This window comes from Aspergillus wentii (assembly GCF_001890725.1).
Source record: "Aspergillus wentii DTO 134E9 unplaced genomic scaffold ASPWEscaffold_4, whole genome shotgun sequence".
Lineage (NCBI taxonomy): Eukaryota > Fungi > Ascomycota > Eurotiomycetes > Eurotiales > Aspergillaceae > Aspergillus > Aspergillus wentii.
The window spans coordinates 2936690-2955238 of record NW_024467835.1 but is presented as its reverse complement, the minus strand read 5'-3'; the positions used below and the strand labels follow the sequence as shown (position 1 = coordinate 2955238).

The 18549-nt window shown below is 24.9% G+C and overlaps 1 protein-coding gene across 1 annotated transcript; it reads right to left on the bottom strand.

The window, feature by feature from the left end:
• Positions 1-33: 33 nt before the first annotated feature.
• ASPWEDRAFT_59972 (uncharacterized protein) lies at positions 34-2109 on the bottom strand (the record flags this gene model as incomplete). The annotated part of the gene is made up of 2 exons (XM_040838488.1): positions 1727-2109; positions 34-1672 (listed from the first exon to the last, which is right to left on the bottom strand). Exons 1-2 carry the CDS (start codon positions 1981-1983, stop codon positions 34-36), a joined length of 1896 nt encoding a protein of 631 aa, XP_040689421.1. The 5' UTR covers positions 1984-2109.
• Positions 2110-18549: the final 16440 nt, after the last annotated feature.

Below are 18549 nucleotides of genomic sequence, written 5' to 3'. Positions count from 1 at the left end.
GGATCTATTCCTTGAGCCGGCTTTCCAGTGGGCTTATTCCGATCCGAGGAGTTCAAACATGTTAGAAACTGCCCTTTGAGAACCACCAGCTAGGCATTGAGAAGCTGGGCTGGTAATATCTCTTCGTGGTGGATCTAGCTGTTCCACTGCCTCCGCTTCCTGGTCTGGTTTGATACAAAAGCAAGCGTCGTGTTCAAACATGCGAAAGAACTTATCCACAAAATCACTTACAGATGCGGGAGTTTGGAATTGCCGTACCATCTCTCGTATCGATCCCATTATGATGTGCAATGGCGGAAGCCCAGCCAGTGTGGATATCATTTCTGCCACAAGACCTTCAACGGGCACAGAAAGCTCCAGGAACTGCTTGAGGATTCTCAGCGAGTATAGCACTGCTTGAGCCTGCGCAAAGAGATGGATATCCGTCCATTCCAGTCTCTCTCCCATATAGCCCAACCTAAGAAATCGACTCAACTGTCCGGCATCAGGGATTATGGTAGCCCTAGATTCTCGGCCATATACCTCACAAAGAGCAAACATTCTCCAGTAACTTGAAGAGGTGGGTTCACCGTTAAAAGCAAATTGCGCTGACTTTAAGCGTTCATGGAGTGCTTCTAACTCTGCTGAGATCCATTCATTGTTTCCAAGATCTATCACATCTGCTGATATTCTCTGACCTCGCCGAACATATTCATCAATGGAGGCAAATCTTTCAGAAGTCGGGCGAGATGCATTGAGAACTGAATACCCAAGGCACCTATACAAACGCCCTTCCCCCCATGCACTTCGCCTTGAATGATCTTCATTCAATATTGGAAGATACATTTTGGGGGTCATCCCCAACGTATGAGTATCGCGAAATTCATACTGACAGAAGAGTTCCGATACCCTGGGATCAAAGTGCTGAAAGATAGGCTGGCTAAGATTCCTCATCAAGTGGCAACTGGGGCTGTACTCGTACTCCTCGGCAAATAGACAATAATCGGTTCTAGATTCGAATGTCTGGCATGTATTTTTTGACCGTTCTATTAGCTCTGAGAAACCTAGACGTGTGTGGTTCTTCAATTCATAGGCAAACTGCTGGAGATTTGCAACTCCCAGTCGAGAGGCGAGTGAGGTAGGACACAATCTCACGGCGTTGAGTCGCGACTTTTCTGGATGGAGAATATCCCACTGAATCATCTCAACTGAGTTCAGAAACAACACGGAGCCATGAGTTCCAAGGTCGTAGAGGAGAAGGTCCGAGTCGTTTGTCAGCACAGCACAGCCTGTGAGCTTTGCTGTATAAGCACACTCAACATCGGCTTCACCAGGTACCATAATAGTAATTCCAGCCCAGGGAAATTCGTCAAGGTCAATAGACGGTAAATGAAGAGCACCTTGGGTTGCCTTCATGATACTTTCTTTGTTCCATCGATTTTTTAAGTCTTCAAACACAGCGGAGACCATAAAGGGATTATCGGGAAGATCATTGTATTTAGAATACAAGTTCCGGCTCTGCAGGACCTTTTGAGGGTCGATCGCGCGGGTTTTCGTTGTGCCTTCAAATGCGGGAAACCCCTGTTGTGTTTTGAAGCGAAACAATTCGAGCCTTCTCCTTGATTTTTCCAGCCGTTGAAGTCGTGTCTCCCTCTTTAAAACAGGCAAAGCCCCGTCGAAGTATATTTTGTTTCTAGTGCAAATCAGTGTCCCATCGGCTATCTATCGCTGAACTACTTATCTTTACATTTTTACACCAAGAAGTGTTAACTCTAGAAGATACATCATAACCCCAAGACTCACTTCATGACACGTTGGCTGCGCTTCGAATAGATCCATCCTAGGATCATTCCAGGATAGCAGTCGCATAAACACATGGTAGACCAAACCCGGGCCATCGATTACAACAGACTGTATATGTGTAATTCCCTCCTCTTGCCTTTCTTGTAGTGTCACTGGTTCGGCAAATGGGAGTAAATGTCGTGTCAAATATGGTATACCCATGATTATCTTTATCGAATACCTTGGTCCAGTTATTGTGAAATTGGGAGGGATGAAAAAGAAAGGGATCCACTAGTCACTCCGGTAGTTTTGAAAATAATTGTTGTACTTTTGAAAATGCTGTTCCATTACTTCACCACCTCTATGTTACGACCGGTGGCCACATGGTGGCGCTCCCAGCAATATCTTATGTAATCTGCTTAATGACATGCTGAGTTAGCCTACTATATATCATATAACTACACTATAAATATTCTTAATATTAAGTATATTATACCATACCTTAGTAATTAGTCTAATATAATCTACTATACTCTCTATATACCTTATAGGTGTCACACCCTGGGATCTTGCAATGGTACCTAACCTGTAACCTGTGAGTCAAGCCTGGGAAATACTAATCTATGACCCTAATCTAAGGATGTTAACAGTAGATGGGGTGCTCCTATAAGCTATAGTACTTAAGAATATAGTATAGTAGTTAAAGAGAGAAGTAAGGCTAAGAAGTATATATACTTCTTAATTAAGCTTAGAGATATATAAATAAGTGAGTAGAATAACTAGAGTAGTAATAGAATAGTAACTATAAGATAATAACTAATATTAATTATAAAGAACTATCTAAGTATATAAAGTGAGTATCCTTATATATCCTTTTACTAATATACTATTCTATATACTATCTTAATAGTAGTCCTAATAGTAGTTATATACCATATACTATTCCTTAGTAATAGTAGATAGTAGTTAATCACATGAGTGTGGCAGTGTCTATTAGATAGTGGCTATAAAGAGTTATAATAATAGTAAATCATAATTCTCTATAATAAGAATATCCTTTTCCCTTGACCGCCTGATTCTGCCTGATACAGTCACTGATAAAGGTGCCGTAACAATAGGATATATCCTAATAGTTCTAATTACTCTACTTAGTAGATTATCTAGTAGAATATAGTATAAACTCCTTAAGATGTCTAATAACTATTATAATAACTTTAATTATCCTCTAAACCCCTTTAAGGCTATAGACTTATAGGAGGCTAATAATAAAAATATTAATAATATCTATTAAATAAGCTAGCCTACTATAAAGGAACTCCTTATAATATCTAAAGATTAGGATATAGATATTAATTAAGCTATAAATAATAATAAACTATACCCTTAATTATAATTAATAATAATAATAATAATAATAATAATAATAATAGAATAAAGCCTTCTCTATACCTAGTAAATATTAACCTATTCTTAGGTAGGAATATATACTAACTATAAGATTTTATAAACTAATTTAGAGTATATTTTATATAATTCTGAGACTAGTTTACTACTAATAAGTAATAAAAGGTAATCTATAATATTAATTACCTTAATTTAAACTACTTTATAAAGTAGGACTAAGAAATAAATAGCTAAATCATTAAATATAGCTAGTAAGAATTCAAGGATTTCTACTAGAACTTCTTTACTATATTAGAGAACTAACTACTATACTAATATATAAAGGAATAAAGAAAGTAATACCTATTTATAAAAGTCTCCTAATTATATAATATAAGGTATAAAAGTCTAATATAAATCTTAAAAACTTAAATAAGTATTTAATATACTTATAGTTTTTTAAGGATAGCCTATCTAAGTACTAATAAAAGTTATATATTAATAAGAAGGGTAAATACCCCTTTAAAAAGGAAGAATAAGATAAACCTTAAAAAGTTATAAAAGATAGCTTATAAAGAATATAAAGATCTTATTCTAAATTAAATAAATATAAATATAGCTTAAATTTATTATAAAATTCAAATAGACTCCTCTATTATAGATATAAATAGTATAGTTATATAATATCTAACTATTAATTATTATACTTATATAATTAGACCCCTATATCTAGAGCTAATATAGACTTTTTAAAGAAATAAGAGATCTAGTATTTAGAGCTATAGTAGTACTAGATCTGAAGGAAGAACCTTATAATAAATAAATAATATTTAATATTATTATTAATATTCTTATAAGTGTAAAAGCTATATCTACTCTTCTAGATTATAGTAATAAATCTAGTTTTATTACCTAATACTAAGTAAAAGAGTATTTAACTAATATAGATAGCCTAGTATATCCTATTTAAGCTATTAATAGCTATATTATAAACTTATATAATAGTTATAAACTTAAAATTACTATTACTAATAATAATAATAGTATAATATAGGATTAAGACCTTTAAAATAATTAATATAATATTTTATAATATTATTCTTAGCTTTTTCTAATTTAAAGCTATTAGTCCTAATATATATTAATTAAAATATAAGTAGTATTACTATATTAAGAATAATAAGAATTAGATTAAGATTCTCTTACTATAATAAAAGAACAAAATTGTATTAAGTATATTAAGTATTACTTTAGAATAAAGAATTCTATAGATATATTAAGCTATTATCTAGATTATATATATACTAAATAAAGGTAAGGAACTTAAGAATTCTATATTATTGATACTTTAAATAAAGCTATAGTATAATATAAACTAAGATATTATACTTTAAGGACCTTATAGAATTAATAACTAAATTAGTATATAAAATATAGGATATTAATGAGTTTTCTATTAATATATAGTCTTATATTATATCTTAAGACCTTATAATACTAAGTAATTTACCCTAGAGTATACCTAGTAATAGATTATTTAAATTTAATAGTTATACCTTTATCCTAAGATCTTTAGCTATTATATATAAGATAATAAAGATTAATTATAATAATCTATAGGGAGGATATCTTTAAGAGTAATATATCTTAAAAAGTATTTAATAATAGTACTATTACTATAGTATATAATATAATATCTAAAACTATATTTAAAAGTACTAGAAGTATTAATATATTATTATATATTAGTATAAACTATATAGACTTCTTAAACTATTATTACTACTTATATATCTACTAGATTAAATAAGCTTAGACTTTACTATAGACTTATTACTATATAAGTAATAAGGAATTATCTATAATATAATCCTTATTATAGTTAATATATTTACTAAGTTTATATAGCATATCCTAACTAGGAAGGATCTTAAGATATAAAAGCTTATTAAGTTATTTTATAAATGTATTTATAGTCCTATTAATATACTTAATAACCTTATAAGTAATAGAGGCTCCCTTTTTATTAATAACTATTAGTCTATACTATATTACTTCCTAATAATTAAATATTAATTATTAACCTTCTTTTATCTATAGACTAATAATTAGACTAAGTATTAAAAACTAAATATTAGAGTACTTTCTTTATATATATATATATATATATAAATTAGTACTAAGATAACTAGGTATAATAGCTATTAATAGTATAGAATACCTATATTAACTCCTTATATAGTATTATTAATATAACTCCTAATAAGGTACTTATAGACTTTTAAGATAAACTTTAAGATTAATATTAAAACTATTATTAAGGATATTAAACTAGATATAATAAAAAGAGTTAAAGACCTTTAAATTATATACTTCTTTTTATAGGAATATCTTTATTAAGGTAAGGAAGCTATAAAAAGATTATATAATAAGTACCTTAAATATACCTTTGAGATTATTAACTAGATTATAGTTTATATAAAAAATATTAATGAAAAAAAAAAAAAAAAAACTCTTTCTGCATGAATCAAATTTTTATAATTTCATAATAACTATTAGGCTAGATCTAGCTTAGAATTTATTTAACTATATTTAACTCCAGCTGCTACTAGTAGAGACTAATTTCATTAGGATTACTAGTAGTAATAGTAGAAAATAAGGAAATAACTCCTCTTAATAGTATGGACTACTACTATAGTAGCTTTAAAAGGACTATAATGTTACTTTACTGGTATAGAGGATATATAAAATAGTATATAGTAAATATATTAGTATATAAAGAGCTATAAAAATAAGCTTCTCTAGAATATAGAGCTATTATTAAGTTTTATCTAGGGGGTAGAGACTGTATAATAATTATCTAGAGTAAAAGTAGATATAAAAAATCTAATTCCTTAATAAATATTTATAAGGTACCTAAAGAAAATCTATAATAATATTATATATCTTAAATAAAGGATTTAAATTATTAGTTTTAACTAAAATTACTAATTTAGTAGCCTAGTAGAAGGATTTCTAGGCCTAGAATTAATAATAAGGCTTATAGAATATAGCTTTATTATCTTAAGGGACTATAAGTAAGTACCTTTACCCTAGGGATACTATATACTAAATTAGGTATTAATAGTAAGATTATAATAAAGGTCTATAATAAGGTAGTATAGGATAAGCTTTATTAATAAACTCTAGCTAAGATTATTAAATAGGTTAAATAGGCCTAGGTAGTGTGTCACACGAGTCGAGTTTACTCATGAGTAATGAGTAGAGTTCGAGTAATGAGGCGAGTTTGAGTTGAGATTCAGGACTCGTAATATGAGTTAAGTTAAGATTTAGGACTCATACTATAAGTTTGAGCTCTAAATATTTTAAAACTCTACTTGTAATACCAAAAATACACCTATTTTATATGGGGGAGGCTTAAAAATACAGTAAAATACAGTAAAATACAGTAAAATACAGTAAAGATATAGACTCTTACTCTACTCTTACTCTTCTTAGCATGAGTTCAAGTCCTAAACCCTAACTCTACTCATGAGTTTGAGTCCTACCTTCTAACTCAACTCGCGAGTTGAGTCCTAAATCTCTACTCAAACTTGACTCGTGTGACACGCTAGGCCTAGGGTATAGTAGCTAAGAAGACTAGTAATTCCCCCCCCCCCCCCTTTATAATATTAGGATTTATGACTATATATTAGCTACTATCTAAAGACATTATTCTTTAAGCCTATAATATTATAAGGGTAGAGGTCCTCTAAAATTATATTAATAAGTAGGTAAAGGTATTTAGTACTAGTATATATATCTAAATACTTATCTAAGGGTCTATTACCTATAGAGTCTTAATCTAGGATAGAAATCTTATAATAGAAAATATAACTAATATTACTATATATTTAGTAGCTATAAATTAGTATACTTAAGGTAAAGACACTAAAATCCTCTATATAGGGTAGCTAGTAAGGCCCTAGAAAAATAAGAGAGAGGGCTTATTAATAATAAAGTCTATAAACCTTATTACTATAAACTAGGCTATTAATTAGGGGACTATTTAGGAAGCCTAAGTCTACAATATAATAATCTTTTACTAAGAGGGGTATTTAAAGCTATATTAAAAGTATTAAAAACTAGGATGTATATATATACTTAGTACCCTAATAATAGATATATATATATAGGACTTATATAAAAAGGTATCCTACCTAGAAATACCTAAGTATATAAGGTTAGATAGTAATAATAAGATATACTAACTATTATAAAGGATACTAAATAATTAGTTTAATATATTTTATAAAGAAAGAGTTAGTAGCTTAAAATAAAGGAAGTAATTAAGAATTATAAGCTATATTACTATATTCTGGTGTATTTCCTATAAAAGCATAATATTAGGAAGGATAATAATTAATAACCTCTTATAATAAAGATAAGTAGATTATATTAGTAATAACTAACCTACTAATTATCTTAATAGCTAATAGGCTAAGTAATAGTAAGGAAATAATTTAATTTAAAGGTATAATAAAAAAATGGGAGAGGTTAGCTATATTTTAAGACCTCCTTTAATAATAATCTACTACTAGATAACTCCTAGAGTATAGATATAATATTAAAAGCCTCCTAGATCTTTATAAGGTCCTAGTAATATAGGGAGCCTATTAATATACTATCTAATCTAGATTAATAGCTAGCTATATTAAGGTCTAAAGCAGCCCTAGGGGGGTAAATAAGTTATAGATACTAAAGTAAAGGAGCTTAAACTATTAGTAAAGATAAAGATTAAGGGGGGACTACTATAATAGATAGCTAAAGAACTCTTAGAATAGTTTACCAATACTAAAGAATATATTAAGAAGGTCCTACTAGCTCTACTAGTATTAGAAAGGCTAATAATTATTAAGACTAGAAGTAAGGATAAGGATAATCTACTTAATAAGTTATAATTATTTCTAGATCCTTTAATATAATATAAGTTAAGATATAGAGTAATAGTAATATTTCTATAAAATAGTAAGGTCCTTAAGGTAAATATAATAATAATATAAGAGCTATAAAGGAATAAGAGTAGTAATATACTAGCTCTTATATCTAGAAAGGAGAGAAAAAGGTAAGGTATAAATATATCTCTATATCTTAAAATAAATAGATCTATCTAGTTGGTCCTATATAATAGTTTTATAAGATTACTAGATCCTTAAGCTATTATACTAGAGAGGAGAGAAGTTATAAATATTATATATTTATAATATATATAATAAGCTATAAAGAAGTATTATCTAGAGACTCTAGGGGTAACTTACCTATTTAATTTAAAAAGATAATACTATTAAATATATAATATTAGGAGATATATACACTATCCTTTATAAGGAGGCCTTAAAATAAGAATAGAAGTAAAGGTAAAAGAGCTTTTAAAAGTAATAAGTAAGGTAGAGTTAAAGCTAACTATAAAGGAAGGAGTAGTAATATAATAATAAAGAGTAGAGCTTAATAATTGACTTAATCTTTATTTTAAGTTTATTAGTTAACTAAATAATTTGCTATAGGTAGGTAGATAATATATAATATAATTTAGACTACTATCTAATTTATATAGTATTAGATATCATTACTAAGCTAAATAAATCCCTAAAATATTATAATTAGAAAGCTATAGATAGTAAGGGAGTACCTAATTATTAAAGACCTTACTAGGGTATCTTTATAAAGAATTAAGCTTAAAATAGTAGCTTTTCTAGTAATAGTTAGGAGGGTAGTTAAAGTAGTAATACTATAAGTAAAGCTAAATAAGTAGTTAAATCCTAACTTTAGTCTAGAGTATAGATAGGTAGTAAAGATAATAAGAATATTAAAAAGATAATTTACTAGAATATATAACCTATATAATTAGAAGTAGTATATATTTATAAAGAATTAAAAAAGATAACTAGTAAAGCTTTAAGAAATAGGTACTACTAATAGATATAAGAAGCTACTAAAGTAGGCCTAAGAGGTGTATAGAGGTTAGTAAAGTAGATACATAGCTAGATTAGTATATATAAATAAGGAATTATACTAATATTATAGACTAAATAGGGAGGAAGTAGAGATAGTAGAATAGAAAGTATAATTATTTTAAAAGACATTCTTTCTAAAACTATTACTAGTAGACCTATTAGATATTACTAAGGAATACTTAAAACTAGACTCTATACCTTAATTAGAATACTATAAAATTAGGATAGTAATTAATAGTATACTACTAGATAAAGCCCTAGGGGATAATATTAAGCTAGTAGTAATAAAGGTACTTTAATAGATCTTTAATATATATATATATATATGTAAGGGATATAATCTAAGATACTTTTAAAAATTAATTACTATAGTTCTTAGGAAACTAAGAGAGGAATAAGACTATTATATATTAAATATACTAGGTAAGGTCCTAAAAATAGTTATTATAAAATAAATTAGCTATACTATTAAGTAGTATAGGCTCTTACTAGATACCTATCTTAGGGGCTAGAAAGGTATATTAATAGACTATACTATCTAATTAAAAATGGACTAAATTAAGACCTTTTAGGGGTAAGGTATACTAGTAATTAGCCTCCTCTTACTAGATATTATAGGGGCTTATAATAATATATTATATATATAATTACTATATATATTAAGGAAAAGATAGCTAGGGTATCTTATACTATAGATAGTAATATTCTTAACTAGATATAATACCTATATTTATATACTAGAGAGTATATTAAATACTATTCTAATATTAATAGGGATCCCTTAGGGGTTACTATTATTACTAATTCTATGCCTACTATATAATATTAATTCAATTAAGAGATATATAGAAGAGGGCTAAATAACTACTAATAGATATGGTAGATAATATATATATTCTAGTAATAAGAATAAATAAAGAATTACTATCTTAAAGCTCTAGTAGGCCTATTAGATAGTAGTAAACTAGGCTTTAAGATATATATTAAGATTTAATATTAAAAAGTATAAGCTTATTTATTTTATTAATCTACTATCTAATATTAGGCTAAAATATATACTACTACCTATTCGTCATATGTATCTGGCCACCCGGATGAATTGAATGAAATGTATTTTGTGTTTCCGTGGATATGCATCGAATGTCTCTACATGCTTCTTCCTCTTTCGACACCCACAGCATCATCCCTAGAGGTAATATAGTTATAGAAATAAGCTAGTCCTTAAAGTAATACTTAAAGGTCTAGTTTAACCTAGAGCTAACTTTTAAATATTACTATAAATAAATAATAGTAAAAGTAAGGAAGAGTCTTATAATATTATAGAGGATAGTAAGGTTAATATAAAGGATATCCCTAATAGTAATAAGATAGGTCTATTAAGTAGTAGTAGTCTTATAAATATTATATAAAGTAATAATATAGTTCTAGATAGGAATTATACTAGCTAGGGAATATAATAGAATTATATAATAATTTATAACCATCTAGAAGTAGATAGTATACCTAATTAAAGGTACCTTTTATATAATAGTAGTAGAGGTATTAAATATTAAGCTTTAGCTACTACTAATATAACTATAGATAGAATAACTAGCTAGGGAAATAGTCTTATAAATTTAAACTAGCCTAGTATATATAATACTAGGATTACTATAGTAAAGATAACTAGATAATAAGATTAAACTTAGTAGATAGATATCTCTAGAGGACTAAATCTAAAAGAAAAGTAGATACTTAATAGCTCTCCTAAAATCTATAATAAAAAGGTAGGAGAGCTAGTAGGTATCTATTTAAATATTATAATAAAGGCCTCTAGAGGTATTTATTAAGGAGAGAGAAATAGTAATAATAATATATAATAATATTATAAGGAAGAAAGAGAGGCTGCTAATAATCTATATAGATAGAGTAGATACTAAGGATATATAGAAGTAATAATAATTATCCTAAAGATAAAAGCTAAAATTAGTTATTATATAGGCCTAGAGTTAGTAGCTATAATATATATAGTAAAGCTCTAGTAGATCTATTTAACCTTATGAATAGCTAAATATTAAAGGGAGGTCTAGGGGTAGAGGGACTATATATAAAATAAGGTAATTATCTTTTTAAATAGTTAAGTAGTATTAAAAGCTTTTATATACCTTTATATAGCCTTTAGATAACTATACTAATAGGAGTATTTTTAAATACTAGATTAGTATATAGATTAGGGGATCTTAGTAATTATCTACTAAATCCTAGCTTATAAAGGGATACTAGGTAATAAGATAGTAGATTAGGCTATAAAAAAAGTAGTAATAAGGGGTTAACTACATAAGATAGAAGTAATATAATTAGTAGTAATAACTAAGTAAAGGATCTAATATAATATTAAGAAGAAATAGAAAATAGTATAGGAGAGGATATTAATAAATAAGCTAGTGAAATAGCTAATCTAGGTATTATCAAGAAAGGCTCTAGACTACTAGAAGGGTCTATAGAAAGTAATAGTATTAGTAATAATATAGATATATATAAAAAGAATTAGACTAAGTTATTACTTATTCTAAATAGAGGTTAGAGAAAGGATATAATATAGGTATAATTTAAATAGTTAAATACTATAATATATCCTACTTAAATATCTACTATTAGTTAACCTATAAAAAATATATAGAGGAAGCGATAGGGTAAGGTATCCTAGATATAAAGATATAATAAGTTACTTTTAAAACTAAAAGTATTAGTAATAATTACTAATTTTATAATATAAATAGGCCTACTCTCTTAGTTTAATATAGTAGATAAAGAGATAATAGGTTTAATTAATTAGGATAATATATAAGGAAACTAAGTATAAGAAATAAAGGAAGATATATATAGTAACTACTATACTAGGATAATAGTAACTATAAAAGGAGAATAATAAATATAAGAACTACTACTAGGGTAGGTAGTAAAGCTAGAGTATAAGGAGTTAGAGATATAAGTAATAAGTTAGTAAGATAATAATCTAGTAATATAATAAAGCTATAGAGGTAGCCTAGTAAGTAAATATTAATAGTTAATAGAGAGGTATATATAGCTAGGTATATAGATAGTAGTTAGAGCTATAGAGTTTTTATATAAGGTTTATTTAAAGTTAGTAGGTATATATTTTTCTACTCTTTTATAGGGGTGGCTTTTAACTAATTATTTAGTTAAGAAAACCTCCCTCCTACAGTACTAGTGCTGTATTTCACCTACTTTAAAGTGGCACTCTGAGTAATCCTGCATAGTGATATATATTTAGAAGTTAGCTATAACAGGAATAAGAGGTCTACTACTACTACTATAAAAAATATTAATATTAGCTACCCTATTAAGAAAATTAATAATAAATAAATTAGTCCTTTCTAGATTATAGATTATATTAGTAAATAAGCCTATATATTATATATATAAGGCCTAGATACTAATTATTATATCTTACCTTCTATATCTCTCTGTTACGGCGCCTTTATCAGTGACCATATTAGGCAGAATCAGGTAGTCAGGTAGTAACCTATAAAGACATATTTATTATATAATTTACCTATTAGGGCTAAAAGAGCCATTTCCTAATACCTCTATACTTATATAATATAGTATATAGGTACCATATCTTAGTAATATACTATTTAGTATACTATATTAGATAGTATATACTTTAGTATACTTAATAGTATATAAGTAGTATATTATATAGAGGACTATCTAGAGTATTATAAAGGATTAGATATAATATATAAGGATACTTATATATTATATATTTAGATAGTTCTTTATAATTAATTATAATTATTAGCCTATAGCTATCTAGTACTTAAAGTATTCTACTAATTATTCTACATATACTTATTTATATATCTCCTACTTAATTAAATAAGTATATATATTTCTTTAGCCTTACTTCTCTTAGATTACCTTACTATATTCTTAAGCACTCTTAGCTTATAGGAGCACCCTAGTTACTATTAATATCCTTAGATTAAGGTTATAGGTTAGTATTTCCTAGGCTTAACTTATAGGTTTATAGATTTAGTACTATTATAAGATCCTAGGGTATAATATAATAATTACCTATCTATATAAGTATATAAATAATATTTAATATTAGTACTAGTCTATCTTAAGTAATTAACTTAAAATATTATAATAAATAATATAAATATTAAGATATTAACTATATTATTATTATAGTAACTACTACTACTAATAACTAAAGAGTTAATAGGAATAGTAAGCTAGCTATAGAAAACTATTATTTAACTTTAAGGAAGAATATCTATAAAGTTAGTTAAGGTTAGACTACTTAAAGTATTTAATAGTACTTAGAATAAGCTTTAACTATTCCTTATATAGATAGAAACCTACCTTACTATTAATAGTAATAGATTAGTAAATAATATAGATAAAGTTCTCTTTATATTAATCTATCTTATTAAAAATATATTTAATTAGTTTAAGCTAATACTATAAAATTATTAGGAGATAGTAATAGAGGATTAGGATAATATTATAAGAAAAGCTTTATTTCTTTTATAAAAAACTAAGGTATATAATAAAAGATTATTAAGTAAGATAATAATACTACTAGAGAAACTAGAATTAAGAAAAATAACTCTAAGCTATAAAGAAACTTAGAGTAATAAATAAAGATCTATAACTTAGGAAACTATACTACTAATATATTATATTAAATAAGGAAGAAATTAATAAAGAACTTAGTTTATAGTAAGAAGGCCTAAATAAAATATAAGATAATTATATTAAGGAAGAACTATAACTTAAATAAGAAGTACTAAAAGAATAATATCTAAATAACTTAACCTTAGATGGTAGTTATAAACTATATAATTAGATAAGATTAGATAGTAATAATATAGCCCTACTAAACCTAATCTAGATAGATAAATTAGATAATAGAAACTAGGAAATAATAGAATATATTAATATTAGAAATATATTTAATAGTATAAGACTAGAACCTAAAACTCTAGTATTATTATAGTATAGATATTAGATTTATTATAAACCTTTTAGTATATAAGATATATTAGAATAAGACTATAAAGAGCTAGCTCCTATAAGTAAAATGGTTAATTAAGTTTAATCTACTATTAACCCTTTAGATAAAGAGTATAGTACTTAATAAGAAGACCTAGTATCTTATTAAAAGACTTTATAAGTTATTTAAGTAACCTTAAAGAATCCTATAGGATAACTTTAAACTTAATAAATATATTATATAACTATTAGAGAATAGGTATAGACTTATAAGGTTCTATATAAAATAGTATAATAGAGATAAAGTATATAAATTAATTAATAAGATCCTAAATAAAGCTTAAAAAGAATTGGATAAGCTTAAAGGTAAAAAATTATTATTAGTAAATAAAATATAATAAAGTTTTTACCTTAACTAGTAAAAATAATAATTAACTTAGATATAATAGGAAATTATATAGATTTAAGGTATAAGTAATAGCTTAATATACTTAGATATAGAATTAAAGGAGTAAAGTAGTTTACTAAAATTAATATTATAGATATATATAATTAAATTAGGATTATAGAAGGGGATAAATAGAAAATACTATTTTAGACTAAATTAGATATTATAAATACTTAGTTATACATTTTTAGTATAATATCTTAATATCTTTATTATTATATACCTTAATAATATTCTAATATTCTTAAATAACTTTAATAAATATATTAAGTATATTATAAAGGTACTTATAAAGCTTTAAAATATAAAGTCATAATTAAAACTTAAGAAGTATAAGTTTTATATTTAGAAAATAGACTTCTTAGGCTATAAGATCTCTATAAAGGTAATTTATATAAATTAAAATAAAGTATAGATAATAAGAGATTAGCCTATACTATAAACCTTAAGGAATTATAATAATACTATAGATTAATTAATTGCTATTAATAATTTATTAATAATTATATAAAAATTATAATACTAATATTCTAACTACTTAAGAAATTAGATATATTTAATTAAGATAAGGAATAGTAAAAAGTATTTAAAGAATTAAAAGAATAAATTACCTAAGTACTAGTCTGAGTATAATATAACCTAATAAAGGAAATAAGTAATAAGACTAATATATTAAACTATATAATTAGTATAAGAATAACCTAACTAAAATTAGATAGGAAATTATAACTTATTATATTTTATTTAAGAAAACTAGTTTAAGCTAAATTAAATTATAATATCTATAATAAGGAATTACTAGTAATAGTAATTACCTTTAAAATATAAAAACTTCACTTAAAAGGAGCTTAATATTAAATCTTTATTAAAATAGATTATAAAAACCTTACCTTCTTTATAATAACTAAAGGGTTAATATAAAGGTAAGTAAGATAATTAGAAGTACTCTTAAGATATAACTTCTATAGGATATATTATAAAGGAATAGAAAATAGTTAAGTAGATATACTTAATTAATAATTAGACTATTTACTTAATAAAAAATATTATGAATTAGTAGTTGTGAAATAAGATAAAGATAGTAGCCTTAATTATAACTATTAATATTAGATTATAGTTACTATAGAAATTAGATTAGATAGGTTTAGGTAATAACTTATTAAGGAAATATTAAATAATTAAACTATTAAAAGAATCATTAAAAAACTTGAATAATACTAGATTTATTAAAGATATGAATAGATTTATATATTTGAAAGGACTTCTCTATATACCTACCTAAGAGTATATAAACTAAAGTTATTACTATATATTATAATATACTAATATTTGGATATATAGGGGTAGAATAAATAGTAGTATATATTATTAGAAACTTTTATATCCTATACCTTTAAGTAACAGCTTATAAATATACTAATAATTATAAGATATATATTTATAATAAGCTAGTAAGGTATTATGGTTCTGCCATGACTTACTGCTCAGGCAGGATGCCTTTCTTAGGGACATATATAGATAGAAGATCATTAATTAATTAATCTTAACTTAACTTATAGTTATACTATAATATTTAGTAATATATCTTCTTAATTTTTATTAAGGACGCTAGTAATTTTTTTTTATTTTTTAAAAAGATTCTTTCCCTTAGCTCTTACAGTAAAAACCCTATTTATCCTTAGTTAATCCTTATAACCTATATCTATAGAGTCTCTATACTATAAGTAGTAATATAGGTTACCTAAAAGATCTACTAGAATTCTTAGTAAAGATTATTAAAGCTATAAAGACTATTAACTACTTCTACCTTTTAAAATATAGTATTATAGAGATATTAATAATAAGGTCCTTATAAGAGTTAATTATATATTATAGTATTATAGAGACTATTTAAATAAAGATAAAAGGGATAATCCTAAGTATATATAATATATACTTAGATAGACTAAGTAAGGATAGTTATACTATTATTAGACCTATTCCTAGATATATAGATTTATTCTAGATAGTTAACTTCAATAGCCATATACTCTTTTCTTAATAAAACTAATATCCTTTCTTCTATAATATTATATTAGTAGTATACTAATTATTATGTCCCTATTAAGAGCTATACCATTTTAAGGCTATTAAGGTATTTTAAGGGTAAGACTACTAATTTAATAACTATAACTTCTTTATTAATATTAAAAATAATATTATTAATATTACCTTCTATAATTTAATTAGAGGCTATACCTTCCTTATTAAAGCTACTACTAGACTACTTTATATTATATATAAAGATAGATATAGCTATATCTATATCTATTTTAATACCTTTAGTATTATAGTTAGTAGTTTATAAACTATATAACTTTTAACCTATATTTAAGAATAAGTACTTAGTTTTTAGTAATAGACTACTAAAAATAGAGATAATTATATACCTAACTATTAGCTATTATAAGGATAGTATTAATTATACTATAGATAATACTAGTATTATAACTAAATCCTTATATCTATTATAAGCCTATATATTAATAGTAGAACCCCCCTCCTTTTTCAATCTTATATTTTTAAAGTAATAACTATATTCTAACTTAAAGCCTTTAATAAATTAGGTAAAGAGTCCCTTATAACTATAGCCTTATATAGCTTTCATATATAAATTACTAACTATAGAGAATAATAATAACTTAAAATATTCTATAAGCCTACTATTAGGACCTAAATCCCTTATATACTAGATCCTAAGGCTTTAAAGTTAACCTATTAGATTTAAAAAAAGGATAGATAAAGTACCTAATCTATTTAATTAAGGATAGATATCTATATCTTATTATTTTAAGTAGATAGAAAGTATTATTATAAGAATTACCTTTTATAGCTATATAGCTAAATATTATATTAAATATAATAAATAGGGTAGTTTAAGTAATATTAAAATAATATCTACTTACTTAATATAATATTAGATAGTTATAATATAACTAATAGTATAACCCTTTTAATTAGGCTTATTATAATAATTAGTATAACTAGTACTTCTAGTAATAATAATAATAATAATAATAATAATAATAATAATAATAATAGAATTACTTAATCTTTTAAAATAATATCCCTTAATTTAATAATAGGTATAGGCTATTAAGGTAGTTATTAGTCTTACTATATAAGGAATATAATAGTAGCTAGTAAAGTAATATAAGGTAAAGAATATAGAGACTTATAAAGATAAGGTTTTTTTTATCCTAATATCTATAGTAATACTAATTAATATATATAATAAAGATAATAAAATATATTATAGATTAGTATATACCCTTACTAATTACTTATAGATAGTAGCTTAGCCAAGAGATATATTTTAGATTTATTAAAACCTTAATATCTACTTTTAGGGTAAAGTTGTAAGGTAATAAAATAATAAAGTAGATCTAGTCTTAAGGCTTAGCTTAATATATAGTAATATTATTAACTATTAATATTATATTTTAGAGTAATTCTATATACTACCCAGTAAAGCTTATAGTAAGCTAGAAGTAACTTAATATATAATATTAAATATATAATACTATTAAAGCCTATTAGCTTATATTATTATTATAATATTATTAATAAAGTAATATAAAGTATCTTCTAAATCTACTTTAATATTATAAGCTTAAAAAGGCTTAGAGCTACTACTATATAAAATTATAAATAGACTAGATAAAATAATAACAATTCTAGGCTTTATTAATATCTTAAATAGAAAGTATATAAATTAGTTTAATAAATTCTAATATAAGTAATTTAAGAGTAAATTCTATAAATAATGAAGAGAGTAAAAAGCTTTATAATATATTACTAATAATAAGAATAGTTTCAATAACTTTTCTTCTATGTAATCTTAGTAGTCTAACTAGTATTAGAATTATAATTAAGTTTTAAAGAAGGCTAACTATAAGTATTAAAAGTCTAATA